Below are 14,648 nucleotides of genomic sequence, written 5' to 3' on the forward strand. Positions count from 1 at the left end.
CAGGGCAGGGGGTCGGACTCGATGATCTATTGAGGTCCCTTCCGACCCTGACATCTATGAATCCAAGCTAAGAAAAAGACAGTGCAAGTACACATCATACAGAGTCAGAGAGTAGCTAGCATTTCAAAATTTTAATTGTAGTCTCTAAAGCAATGCTTCCCAACCTCCTTTGGTCAAAGGCAGTCTTTGGAAATTGCCAACTCTTAGTTTTCACTCTTTTGGGGGGTTTTTGACTGCAGAAAAATACTAGATCAATTCTTCTGTTGCAAACTCAAGAAGACCACAGCAGGGCTACATGGTTTTAACACTATGGATTCCTGTTTGAAATTGCTGGGTTTGATTTATGAATCGTGTCTGCACACCTAACAGTGCTAACATCGCACGGCACGCTCCTGTGCCAGACAGATCCACGGCATTAAACCCGAAAGCTCATCTCTACTCTACATGGATCATTATGAAAAATTAGTACGAACTAGATCCCACAGCTCGCTGAACAGGCCCAGATCAGCATTCTGCCTGTCTGACTAATAGAGACAAAGCAGCCCCAAGGACATCCATTAGAAAAGTACAAAGACCCATGAAAACTCTTGGAAAATTTACCAGTAATATGGACTAAAGCTAAAAGGTTCTGTATAAAGTACTACAACGAGCCCGCAGAACCTGTGTATTCAAAGGATCATAAAGCACCCCAGAGTGTCACGGCACCCTGGTCAAGAATCGCTGCTCTGAAGTGTTAAGAAAAGGTATTTACATCTAGGTTGGGGTTTTAAATGGGGGGGAGAAGGGATGCAATTCGGCTCATTTGCAACAGTGTAAATCAGACAACTCCATGAAAGTCAAAAGCAGTTAACGAACATAAAATGGGTGCATTCAGGGGAGAATCTGGTCCATCTCTGTAGCTGGCTATTGAGGACAAAGCCAGCTCATCAAGTACAGCACAGGTCTTTCTGCAAAACCCGAATACAGGACATCTGCTAGTTACCGTACCTTGTCACATCCAGAGCTTTCTGCACCTTTGCCTGCACAGATCCCAGCAAATCTGCCCCCATCTTCTTGAGCAGCTGCGTCAGGAGAACAAAGAGCCAGTCTTGCAAGTCATCCTTATGGATGATGATGAAGTCAACCAGGGTTTCTAGAAACATGCTGAAAACCTACAGATAAATGCAAATTGAACACACACAAAAAAAGGAAAATTATATTCTTAGTAGAAATATCAAGAGGGGAAGTCTTTAGAAATCTGTGCTTTACAAGGATTTGGTTATAGTCAGTTTATAGATGGATGTTTTAGTGAACGTGTTAGCAACTGGGGATCGTGGGCAGCACACATCCGGGATGTGTTGGGTTGCAATGTCGCGTTAACAGAGGGAAGGAGAGGGGAGAAGACACTTACTCTCTGTTGTGAATTCCACCGCAAAGCAGGCCATGCAACAAAACAAACCGGTCGTTAGTACACGGAGGGAACCAATGCTGACTGCTCTGGGGCAGTTTTTTCAGTGGATAAAAAAAGCATTCATAAAAGGTTGATAACATCTTTTACTAAAGCTCTCATGTTTTAAACCACAGTTATTTGAATATTACAAATCTAGGTCCAAATCCAGTCCCCTTGCTCATGAAAGCAGTGCCTTTAACCAACAGGCATGCCCACACCAAGTAAGGAGAGCGGGATTCATTTTTCTGGATATATAAGTCCCCCCCTTTTTGCAATTAAAGTTGTTTTATAGTCTATTCTCTTGCTACCTCAACCCAGTTTGTTCCCGTACCCCAGGCTGGTACCACAAATCCTCCCTAACGCTCCAGTACAGGCAGGGCTGGCTTGCAGAAAGGAGCCAGAAGTTAGAAACCAAGAGCTGAATTCTGATCTCAGTTGCACCCGTAAATCGGGGGTCATCCCATTGAAGCTAATTTTGTCTCGAAGCGTAATGAAGTCCAACGGCTAGAAAGCCAGCGACACATGCCTGGACTGACCCCAGTGCAACAGAGTGCAGAGTTTGATCCAGCATCAGTTAGACTAGTCCCAAGCTGCAAATATTTTTTGTAAACAGGTAGCCACACTTGGCCCTTTCAATGCCACATAAGACAAAATCTGAAAGAACCAAAACAGAGAGACCTTACATGGGGCTTGCCACAGCAGATCAGACCCTGGGTCCATCTGGTCCAGTCTCCTGTCTCTGATAGTGGCCACAATCAGATGCTTCAGAGGCCTGCAGTAGGCAATTATGGAATAACCTGCCCACACACAACACGTCTACCTGACACCCATCAGTTAGAATTGGTTTGCAGAGGACCTGGATCAATGTTTTAAAAACCCTAATATAATAGGGGACGTTCTCATCAGTAACACACATCACTGTAAACGCCTAGCTTTCAGGCCATGACTTCCCACAAGTAGTGGGAGCTCCATTACACTTTAAAAAGAGGATGCCCTTTGCTCCGACATCCTCTTGGCCTTGCTTGCACTGAGAATGTGTTGCACGGTCTGGGGAAATGAAGCCAAGGCGGCACTCAAAACCTCTGGTCCATACACAACAGGAGGGATCTGTGGCTCTCCAAAGGATGGCCTGGGATTTTGGCTGGGAAGGATGACAGTACAAGGTTGTGTTTCATGATGTTTCTTTGAAGTTAAAAGCAAATCCAAACCTGTCCCCCCCACTCCCCAAAAGGTTTTTGCATCCTTATGTAATATGCACAAGTTCTTATTAATACTGTAACAAAGCCACGGCTATTCGGGGGTTCGTGAAGCTTGCTCTGTTGTGTATCACTCAACTTCAAACTGGGAGCGGAGATTTTAAAAAAACCACCTACAACACAAGAAGAGCTGGTTCCTGCAAGGTGATCAGTGCCTTGAGAGGCACAGGGCTGCCAACTCCCTCCAGCAGGCAGGGTCAAATCCCCCCCAAACACACCCCTACTACTTGAATTAATGGAGCATCTATGACACGCCGTGAATCCGTTCTGGTGACACCCATTAAAGGGCAGGGGAAACTGTAAACCCCCATGGCAATGCAACTCTGTACACAGTGCAACAGAACACAACGACCCAAAAACGCGGCTGGGATCTTACCTTGCTATGAGGATCCGCAAACATGCGAGTAAAGATCTCACACAGCCTTTTTAACTCGACTCGGCTAAAACACAAAAGAGGGCATTATATTAAAGATAAACCTCTTATTCACAGCAGAGTAGGTTACAGCTGTTGGCGATGGTGGGAAGCGACTGAGAGCTGGCCTTTTAAAGTAGAGCTAGCTTACATAAAAAGCTGTGCTGATCCCACTACGGGTGTCATTTAAAAGCCATTTGGTTAAACTGGTGCGAGTGGCGCTGATGCTTTCTGGGTTGCCTGTTCAGGGAAGCTAGCAGGCCTCGCAGTCTGCGAGGGTGTGAATTTAAAAGCCACAAGCTACTCTGCGCTAACTCCCTGTGTGGACTCTCTTAGCATGTGATAAGTGCCGATAGCTTAGTGCATTTTCAAAACAAGACACAGGGATTTGTACCAAGTTTTTGGGAAAGGTCCTTTCCTTTTCTGCCGGGTACAGATTCCCTCATCTCTCTTTTTGGGGAAGTAACATTTTCTACGTAGGAAGAGTGTCTGCTCTGTTTGGGTCAGGTCCCGACTGCAGTTCGTATGCGAACCCTGAGCAATTCCACTGCAGCCTGTCCAGATTTACAGTGTAATGATGGATTTGGATGCGGGAATCTGGCTCGCTCCGCAGGCAGGAAAGAGGGAGGTGTGGAACGGGAGCGGGTCGCTGCAAAGACTCCGTAAGCTATAATTAATCAACGGGGATGAGACATAAATGTGAGGTTCAGATGGCAGAAGATTATTGGGTGCTTAAGAAACAGAGAGAAAAAAGCAAGCGGCGTTTTCTGCAGACAGAACCCATCATGGGTCCCCGCTTTTGACAGCTACTCGAATCCAGAGCCATCTGCAAAAATGGTTTCGTGGCAAAACTCCTCTCTCAAAGGCATTAGAGACCATGGGGCCAGATCCTAAGGCCTTTACTCTCTTTTTTTCTCATTGTGGTAAGACTGCCAATGAAGACCATGAGAGTTTGGGCTTATTAAGACCCAAGTGGAAACAAGCTAAGGGCAGTAGGATAACACTCCAGCGTGAGCTGACCGCTAGCAGTTATTGCTGACCATGTCACACTGTCCTCTGAAACCAGAGCAAATGGGCGAATACATCTGGATTCTTTAGAGACCGCCTGTTCAGGTCTGAATATAGACTTCTTTTCTCCACTGACTTCCACCCACAGAGATTAAACCAAGCCTCGCAGGACGGGCAAGGGTGCATGAGCAGTCAAACACTGAGACACATTTGCAGAGAGAACTTAATGGGGGAGAACTTCTCTCGCATAACTATTCTGAGCATGAAAGACAGAGACGGATTTTAAAAGGGTATAAGACAAAGGCAGCAGTCTCCCGAGAAGCAGATAGCCTGCTGTCAGCCTAATTCAGTGCGGAGACTGCGCTGGCTCCAAGTGACAGCTCGGCAACTCTCCCCTGCCCTGATGCAGATCGCTGCTCCTTCTGAATAACCACCTCGTTATTTCCCTGATGAAATTTATTTCCAAACAAGGGACACATGAACGCGGCTATTGTGCGTGTTCTTGCTTTCAATGCACTCTAACCTACGATAACAATAGCGGTGCCAACCTCAGCCAGTTGAACTACATTTTCTCAAGGGACTCGCTGGCCCTGGCTATATCTAAGTGATCTTGCCAGGGCCAGTTTATAAGAAGCCTTAAACAGCGAGAAGGGGAAAATATAATGGACCATTTGTATTACTTTGGATCCTGCAACCTTTCCAGGGCCTTGGCTGGTTAATGCAGGACCAGGCCCTCTTCAGCCCTGAGAAATCAAACCCAAGCTCAGAGAAGTAAAACCAGCCACTTCTTCATTAAACTTAAGTTATATAACAAGATGATGCTGCAGCCAATCACGCTGTGTCTAATAGGAAAGTTTTCTCTTCTACTATTTGCACCTTGGACTATAAGGACCTGATGCTTTCCCAGTGATACCATGGGGACACCTGGGTTGAACTACTCCAGGAGGCACTGCTGTAAGAGCATCACAAGATCACCGTAGTAAGCTGGAGGAGGATATTACAAACCAGAAGAGGTATAAATTGCAGGAACAATATCAACATTTTTTTTTTAATGGATGGATTTAAAATGAAGATGGTGTACTATAAAGCTGGGACTGGTTTATAATGCATCCAGGATCAGAGCCAAGGCAATCTGTCCAGACTGGGGGCTCGGGGCTAGGAGGGCCATTTGAGATACCAGGACTAGGAAACAAAGGCTTTCTACCACTGGGACATTATTCTGCAGGAGGTACGCAGCCAGGGAATCCTCCATCACGTGGTGTTCCCAAATCTCCCCCCCGGCTGACATCACACCACCCCGCTCTCCGATCGTATTCGCACGCACCTACACACCACAACCCAAATTCGACACTGCTTCCTGTGCCCGCATGTGTGGTGCCAATGGGCCCCTGCCAGATCATTAGTAGAAAATCATTGGGTAACAAAAACCAGTGTGCATGTGGGAAGTTTATTTTTAAAGCCTTTTGAATAGGTCAAATGAAGAAAAATAAAAAATAAAAGGATTTCCATCAGACCACACAGAGACACATCTGTGACCCAGGAAGAATGTCACTGCCACATGGCAAGTTTCTAGCACCTCCCACTGAGACACTACAGCTGTTCAAACACATGGGTGGAAAAAGCTTTTTATAATGGCAGGACTATTTCCTCTCCCCTCACCATTCTCTCAGCATAGCTTTGGTCTCCGGCAGGCTTTTGCTTGGACGGCCAGCGAGAGCAATCAAAAAGTTATAACAACTGGAAAAGTCCTTTAGAATGGAAAATCAGGGCAACCTTAATGAAGGGACTGTTGATCCGACAACAGCCATTTCTAAACCTACTTATAGGATCAGAAGGCCTGGAAAGGAACTCATGAGTTCATCGAGTCCAGCCCCCTGCTGAAGGTAGTATCATTCCCGACTAAACCATCCCAGCCTAGTCTAACCTGCTCTTGAAAATGTCCAGGGATGGAGAGTCTACAACCTTTCTAGGTAGCCTATCCCTGACCTCCAACCTAAATTTCATTGCCTTTTATAATGTTTGTTTGCATTACTCTGAACTGATTAAAAATGTAAGTGTTAACATGTCCTCTCCGAAGCAGCAAACCCTGCAAGAAAGCCGCAAGTAAACACTTGTTTCCCGGCACTTGCACCATCAATGGTTTTTCATTGTCCGTCCATACACGCCAGGATCTTAAAACACTTCCTTCTTCCCCGCTATAAGTTGTCTTGTCTATATGAAGCTCAAGTATGATTTTTAATGCAGTGTTCACAAGGGGTCACAAAAATGATACCAAACATCATGAATAGTGTGTGTGTGCGCGCGCGTGTGCACATGCATAAGTTCAGGGCAATCCTTGATCTCAGTTTTATAGTATATAGAATATGATGAGCAGTGGCTTCACAGAAAAGTTGCATTATTCTGCACTGATTAAAAAATTAAGTATTAACATGTCCTCTCCAAAGCAGCAAATCCTGCAAGAAAGCCGCAAGTAAACACTTGTTTCCAGGCACTTGCACCATCAATGGATCGGTTGCTTTTGAACAGTGCCCCTAACAGAAGTCCCCAGATAAGCCCCCAAAGAAGGAGCTGCACAACCGAATCAGAGCGCGCTTTGGCTGTGCTAGGTTTTTGGCAAGCAAATTTTGCGAGCAATATAGCAACTTCCCACGAATGACCGCCACTGCCAAGCTACAAAGATCAATCAGGGCAACCTTAATGAAGGGACTGTTGATCCGACAACAGCCATTTCTAAACCTACTTATAGGATCAGAAGGCCTGGAAAGGAACTCATGAGTTCATCGAGTCCAGCCCCCTGCTGAAGGTAGTATCATTCCCGACTAAACCATCCCAGCCTAGTCTAACCTGCTCTTGAAAATGTCCAGGGATGGAGAGTCTACAACCTTTCTAGGTAGCCTATCCCTGACCTCCAACCTAAATTTCATTGCCTTTTATAATGTTTGTTTGCATTACTCTGAACTGATTAAAAATGTAAGTGTTAACATGTCCTCTCCGAAGCAGCAAACCCTGCAAGAAAGCCGCAAGTAAACACTTGTTTCCCGGCACTTGCACCATCAATGGTTTTTCATTGTCCGTCCATACACGCCAGGATCTTAAAACACTTCCTTCTTCCCCGCTATAAGTTGTCTTGTCTATATGAAGCTCAAGTATGATTTTTAATGCAGTGTTCACAAGGGGTCACAAAAATGATACCAAACATCATGAATAGTGTGTGTGTGCGCGCGCGTGTGCACATGCATAAGTTCAGGGCAATCCTTGATCTCAGTTTTATAGTATATAGAATATGATGAGCAGTGGCTTCACAGAAAAGTTGCATTATTCTGCACTGATTAAAAAATTAAGTATTAACATGTCCTCTCCAAAGCAGCAAATCCTGCAAGAAAGCCGCAAGTAAACACTTGTTTCCAGGCACTTGCACCATCAATGGATCGGTTGCTTTTGAACAGTGCCCCTAACAGAAGTCCCCAGATAAGCCCCCAAAGAAGGAGCTGCACAACCGAATCAGAGCGCGCTTTGGCTGTGCTAGGTTTTTGGCAAGCAAATTTTGCGAGCAATATAGCAACTTCCCACGAATGACCGCCACTGCCAAGCTACAAAGATCACCTCAGTGTCCTCTGGCTCTTCAATAAGTTCTGGAGACCGATGAGACCCTCCTTTCTCTCCGACCAGTTGGAGCTAGCGCAGTGGTTCAGGACCTCAGCCACATCCTCCGTTTGCCGCAGGTAGTGGGGAATGCCTCCGTTTCGGGAACCGTAGGAGCGCTCGGAGCAAGCGCTGGACGCGTCGCTGTTAGCATCGTCATCGGAATACATCCCGTACGGCTCGTATCTTCTCCTCACTGGCTTTTTCTGGAAGTGGAGGGGGAAAACCTGCACACTTAATAAGGGGTACACCATTACATCCAAGGCAAAAGATGCTCTGACTATATTGCAAGCGAAGGAGGCTGGCAGCTGTTACAGCAGCGCAACGGTGTTGCACTGAGCACTGGCCAGTTTACCTTCCTTGCTTTTGCAAGAAGAGTCCTGCTGCTTTCGGTGGGAATATTCAAACTGAGAGGAGCAAGCTGATGCTTAAACAAGGCAAATGAATTAACTCGACTGAAATGTCAGCTACAAGTGGATGTCATTGCATGCTGTTTTTATTGAAAGTAATGGATGTCTCTCTGGTTACAGAGTCAATCGACAATGCAGCTTTTACTTCAGGACAATTTAATCAGGCACAAAGAAGAATCTGCAAATAAACACTTCTGTGCAATAATGTAGGACAGGTGAGGGTGCACAGGGGTATCAATCCAGAGTAACGAACTTCACTATAGTCAGTGGCATTACTCCAGATTGCCAATCAGCTACAAGAGATCACAACGAGTCTCTTATTTTGGGCTGGGGATTTTTTGACAGTGCCCTGAGGGTCAAGCATCACAAAACCATGCGTTTTAATGGCTTCAGGGCACCTCACTCCCTTAGGCACCTTTGAAAATCCCAACTGATTTTCAAAGGTCCCTCAGGGAATGAGGCGCCCTGAAGAGCGATCAGGATAATTATAATAATAAATCAAATATAATTCCATGGCAGAAACACTTAAACAACCCTTAACAGAAAAGAATTGACAAAAAATGTACGAGAAAAATGTCGCCTGTATTCTTAGGTGATTACTATGCAATTCCTTTCTGAGAGCCCAATTCTGCAGTCCTTATACTTGTAAAGCCAACAAATGCTTGGCTTGGATTAGCACTCCACAATTGGGCAGTAATAAATTAGCAGCAATGGGGAAGGGGGAGGTGGGGTTGCAACAGGGGAAAAAAAAAGGGTTGGAAAGTAGAAATAAAAAGTCAAGAAAGCAATAGTACCTTGCTCCTGGAGTCTCCTAACAGCTGTAGGCAGGAAAATATTGAAGGGTGGGAAAAAGCATAGAGAATTATGTCAGAAGCTTATGTAGGGATCATTCTTGCAACAAAAACGTACAGCAAATGTGTCTTAGCAAATGAAAAAAAAAACAAAAAAAACCAAAAAACAGTTTACGCAAAACAAAATAAAAGTGGGTATAAAAAGGCCTGGCTTCATATCTCATCCCATTCACCTGGCACAGACGAGGCTCCCATTCGAGCGCTTGGGACTGGAATCGTCCCTTCCTTACTGGTTTACATTGGCGGCGCTCCCTACACCATCTCTTTGTTTGACCTCTTCAGAAGCTGCGTTACCACAGGCCCGATTTGAGCCGCTCGTTTGTCCACTAGAGGCAGCACCTGATTACGGAGTCGTGGATGGAGCTGCTGATGCCGAGAAGCAACTCTGCACAGTACCGCCCCGCTTAACCAACTCCAATTAACCAAGAGCATTTTTTTTTTTGTCTCGGAAACATCCCCCCCTGTTCCTTAAAGCGCTGCGTCTTTGAAGCCAGCTGGCTGGCCCCTCTTGCATTTAACACCCCATTTACTCAAAAAGTCCCTGATGTTCCTTGAAGCGTTCAGATAAATCAGCTTGTGCTGTGTACCGATTCCAAGTACGGACCTTTGGACAGGCGGTGCGAGTCTCGGGGCCAATTTCTGCTCTCGCACATGAGCGCAGGAATCAGCGGGAGCTGTACTCATGTATTAGAGGTCAGCATCTGACCTGTGGCATTACTGCTCAAACATGAGTTTTGGGCCAAAGCCATCTTTAGAGAAATTCCTCTCCTTGCCTGCAAGAAGGCGAAGAATGCTCTTTCTGTATACAAGGCTGCTGGAGAAAAGCTGGCACCATACTCCTCGCCCGCCGCAAAGACTGAACTGCCTTTGTCAAGTCTGTGCTGGGAGATGGAGGCCCGCAGAGAAGAGCAGAGACGGGGCCGGCAAGGAGGGGGTCTACAGGATGGACCTGCATCTCTTGCAGAAGCAACAACTCGGATATTAAACTACATTTTAGAGCAACGGCTCCCAGAACCAGAACATTACACTGAAGCTTTTTAAGCCTAAAAAGACTGAAACCAATAAGAGGGAAAGAAGATATGGAAAACTGGCCCTAAAAATTTCTAGGACTCCCTTTCAGGATGTTACCACAATATATACGGTATTCCTTAGATGGGTGGTTCCCAAACCCTGACATTGCGCACCACCAATTTAAAATTATACGGCTTTAAGTACCACCAGCAAATGTTTGTCATAATGAGTAATTATAATAAAACGGTGTTAATGTGTACCGCTGACAGGTGGTCTGCGTGCCACGGGTGGGACCCGTAGCACAGATTGGGACCTGCTGCTTTAGACTGCACTGCCCCATATTCTCTGTGGACAATGCTTACATTATAAAGGAATATTAGCTGGTTAACTGGCCAACATTTAAAGGGAGCCCGCTATCTCTGTTTCAAACTCTGAGCCGTGTTCGAACAGATCTCAAGCCTGAGACACTGTCATGAAACTGTTCGAACAAGCAAGCCTGCAGCAAAGTCCTCGTGGACAGATTCCCATCTCAATGATGCAGATGTAAAATAAGAGCAACTGCATCAACAGCAGTGATGTTAGAAGTCATTTGACTGAGACCAGAAGTTGGCCCACAAAATATCTGCTCTATCTGGTCGCTCAACAGATTGATTTAGGCCAATTAAATGTAACAGCATAGGCTGTTCTTAATGTTTTATTTTTATAGCATGTTGAATTCGTATTTCTTAAAACTGGTTTAGAACAAGGGGGATTGCTCTTCAGCTAGGCAGTTCCCAACCGTCATCTGGGAGAGGTTGCTGGTAGTTTTGGAGAGATGTCACTGAAATGCAGTTACGTGCTCAAAAACAGAAGGAAACAAGGTGTGGACAACTGAACGGGAAAGAATGGGGTCTGCCGGGGGCATTTGGGGAAGGGTGTCCCCAACCAATACTCCCAATGGGGACATCATTCATAACATGGAAAGTTTTAAGCGCTTCAGTTGTTCCAAGATGCCAGTGCACTCTGCTACTGCTTGGAAAGGGAAATAACTCACAGAGGGATCAGGGAAATCACGGAGGGAAGGGTGTATAAAACACAAAACAAACTGCCTTTGTTCCTAGGGACACAGCAAGCCAGCAGGTTGCAGCTTGACTGGGAAACAGAGACACTCGAGTTTGACTAGAGATTAACTAAGCTCAGTGGGATCTAATGTTCACACAGGACTGACTGTACCTTTTGCCCCAAACATCCAGGTTAGTACCCAAGTCTTCCTCATGTCAGCTCCCTGAAAAGGTGCCCACCCCTCCCAGAACACCCTTGCTGAAAGGAAAATTTAAAAGAAAAATGGACGATTCCCCCTTTGGCTGCTGGCAAAGCACTTGGCTTATCTGACAGTAACCACCGAGGGTGACCCGACTGCTGTAAGAAAAAGGTAGCATCGGAAACACCCCATCCAAAGGCAGAAGGACAGCTCTCAGACATCCACACAGTGTCAGACACTGGCACAATTCAAACAGCAGCAATTCAAGAAGAGGGGAACATATGCACAGGGAACTTTAGGCCACTTTCTGGTGTTGGAAGTATTTTGCATTTTTTTCCCCTCTTACCAGTGCATCCGCCACGGCGGCCTCCAGATCCGTGCTTGTGCTCAGGACTCGCATGGCATTCACGGAGGCAGGCAGCCTGCCTGGCTGTCCAAGGCCAAACCGGTCTGCACAAAAGACAACATTGAAAGAGAGTGTTAAGCCCATTCACGTCCGCACTGAAGTCTTACCAGGCATCTGACCATGAAGCTCCTGACCAAAGGCTCTGGGAATTCTCACACCGGTTCATTAAAGACTGACAGATACTGCCACGCTAGCAAAAAAATAAAATTAAAATTAAATGCTAATAAGTACTGTGGCTTGGAAGGTCCCCAAGACACTGTTTTTGGCCTTGATGGGCATGTTTTACTGTTGAAAGGCTGGGGAAGAGGAATCTATTTTTTCTTTCTATGCCTTTCCCTTTTCTATTCTTGTTAAATCTCTTATTAATCTTATCCTTTTGTTTTCATGGGGCAAACATGGAGGGAAAGCAAAAGAAACAAAAAACCCTGTTCATTGACTTTAATGAGGCCCACGTGAGCCTTTGATTCCATTACTCGTTAAACACAACCCAGCACCGATCCTGCAACTTCCTCCTACGTAACTAGCCCTTATTCATGCACGACACTGCATTGGGCCCTTATATATTAAGTTTCAAAGGCTCGTTAACTAGTAGAACGGTCTTTCTCTCTGCTATGGGAAGACACAGAAAGGGGAACAAATGTATCATCTGATCATCTGTGGAGCGACTCCAGTCCTGTCCGTGTTGTTTAATGGCTTTTCAGGACTGGTTTAAATTTACTCTGGGATGATACTTGACCTAAAAGCTGTTTCTGAATTCAAGAAGCAATTTCTTTTGTAGCAGCAGCACGTTGATATTTCCTACAGCAGCGAGAACATGGAGTGAATAAAGCGCGCTCCAATACTATTCCTACTCCAGATGCAAGGAGACGCTATTCTGTTGGCCCTCCAATGACATAAGCTATATGGAGTGGTAGAGGGTGACATCTTTTATTGGACCAATTGCCTGGCTGGAATAAAGCGAGACCGGCTTTTGAATGCAAAACATTCTTTATCAGGTCTCCCATAAGCTATATGGGACATATATGGGATGGAGCTGGACTGTTCCCAGTGGTGGCAGATGACAGGACAAGGAGCAATGGGCTCAAGTTGCAGCAAGGGAGGTTTAGATTAGATATTAGGAAAAGCTCTCTCATGAGGAGGGTAGTAAAGCACTGGAACAGGTTACCCAGAGAGGCTGTGGACTCTCCATCCTTGGAGGTTTTGAAAACCCAGCTAGGCAAAGCCTTGGCTGGGATGATCTAGTTGGCCATGGTCATGTTTGGAGCAGGGGGTTAGACTAGATGAGACCTCCTGAGGTCCCTTCCAACCCTCATTTTCTATGACTCTATAAAAATACTCCATATTTTCATACTGCAGAGTGTCCTGACTCAGTAATAACTCGGTAACTTGGCTCATGTTCCAGAAAGGTCTCTTGAGAAGCCACTTATCAGTATTATCTTGCCTGCCGCTGCTTCCATTGGAGTCAATCGCAAGACTCTTGTTGCCACGAAGGGTGCGGGATCAAGCAGTATGTGGGGGCCAAGATTGTGGCAAAACCAGTGAGTGAGAGGTGGGAAAAGGGATCAAGGCAAGTGATAGGGTTTTTGTATCTAAATTTAACCTAGAGAAAATGGTCATTGCCTCTAACGGAGATTACTTGTACTAGTTAAGTGTCGTAGACGTAGAATGCCACACTCGAAAGTTTCGAGTGCAAACGTTTAAAAGTGAAGAGTAATTATCAATAAGAAAATGATGCCTAATTACAGTCTCAATGCTGGTATTTTTAATTCTAGTGCCTAGAAAACTCTTGCAAGCAGCAATGAGGGATAAACATCTCATTAGACTGGGGTATGAGTGTCACACAGGGAAGACCAGTTTGCGTGCTATTTGAATTTCTCTCTCAAGGGCTCAAAAGCTGGCAGTTTCTATTCAGGCAAAGCTCTATGTTGAATTCAACCTGACTTTTGTCTGAGTAAGACTCTGAAGGATTAAAGCTGCCAAAGGGAAAATAGGGAAGTGGATTTGGGACTTTTAAAATATCCTGAAGACGATCTTTGCTTTTAAATGTGGAGGGATGATGCTGATGAGACTGGGGCTTTCCCCGTTATCCTTCAGAGCACCTGTTCTACAAAACACATAACAAGGAAAACAAAATTAGCATCTGTAAAAAAACCGCCAAAAACGATTGCCAACAAGTAATCAAATCACGATGTCTTGTAAGGAAATAAAAAATAGTATGTGTTATCACTATCCCCCTTTTTTAATGCACTCAGTTGCACAACCATGAAAAATACTTGATTGGCGTGGCAACTTCATCCCAAACTGGAAAGACCTGCAACTCCTTCCACAGGTGCACTGATGAGGTGCTCCTATATTCGATATGACATGTATGTATGCTATGTATACACAGCTCTGTACATGGATTTAGGAAAAGAGTCGAGGAGTCACAAGTATTGTCATAAATGTGGGTGGATAACTAGTGCTGAGGCCAATTCTGCTCCCAGTTACACGGACGCGACCCACCTGCCTTCAGTGGCACGCTTGAAGTGTTACCGAGTGCAGAACTGCCCTCCCCGTTTCTAAAATATTCGAGCAAAGAGCATTTTGAGTGCCCTTCGCTTTCAGGTGAATTTTGTTTCACATTAGAAAAGGGAGGATAGTTTCTTTCTAAATGGATAACAGAATGGCAAAGGAATTCAGTTGTACATCGGTTTAAAAATGCCCAGCGTAAACAGAAAGAAAATAGAGCCATTCCTAAATAAATCAGAATAACGCATGCTGGTGTCTCTCTTGCTCCAAGGGTCCTTCTACAATTGTTGAAATACAGGTTTAAACATCGGTGGAAAGTGGAACGGAGAAGACATGGGCTCCTACTCCCCGATACCCTGTACCTGTGTGGAAATGAAGTGAAGTCTCTTTGTAGCTTCCTGATTCTGAGCAGTGCTGGGGACATACCTGGTACCGAGGATAACTTCGGGCAGCCTCCAGACGTAGACTGAAAAGA

The 14,648-nt window shown here is 45.3% G+C and overlaps 1 protein-coding gene across 11 annotated transcripts in view; it reads right to left on the bottom strand.

Annotated features, from left to right (window-relative positions):
* The window catches only part of CLASP1 (cytoplasmic linker associated protein 1), a 251,743-nt gene that overhangs the window by 55,778 nt on the left and 181,317 nt on the right, over positions 1–14,648 (bottom strand). For 10 of the 11 annotated variants that reach the window (XM_014521987.1, XM_025209362.1, XM_025209360.1 and 7 more), the window contains 6 exons: positions 11,606–11,709; positions 8,952–8,975; positions 7,709–7,953; positions 3,062–3,125; positions 1,391–1,393; positions 988–1,151 (listed from right to left, as the gene is read on the bottom strand). In XM_014521987.1, the coding sequence (XP_014377473.1) occupies positions 988–1,151; positions 1,391–1,393; positions 3,062–3,125; positions 7,709–7,953; positions 8,952–8,975; positions 11,606–11,709 (604 nt within the window). The remainder of the gene's footprint in view (positions 1–987; positions 1,152–1,390; positions 1,394–3,061; positions 3,126–7,708; positions 7,954–8,951; positions 8,976–11,605; positions 11,710–14,648) is intronic. The other variant, XM_025209361.1, reaches the window with a different exon arrangement.

Source organism: Alligator sinensis, unplaced genomic scaffold (genome assembly GCF_000455745.1).
Source record: "Alligator sinensis unplaced genomic scaffold, ASM45574v1 scaffold1133_1, whole genome shotgun sequence".
Taxonomy (NCBI): Eukaryota; Metazoa; Chordata; order Crocodylia; family Alligatoridae; genus Alligator; species Alligator sinensis.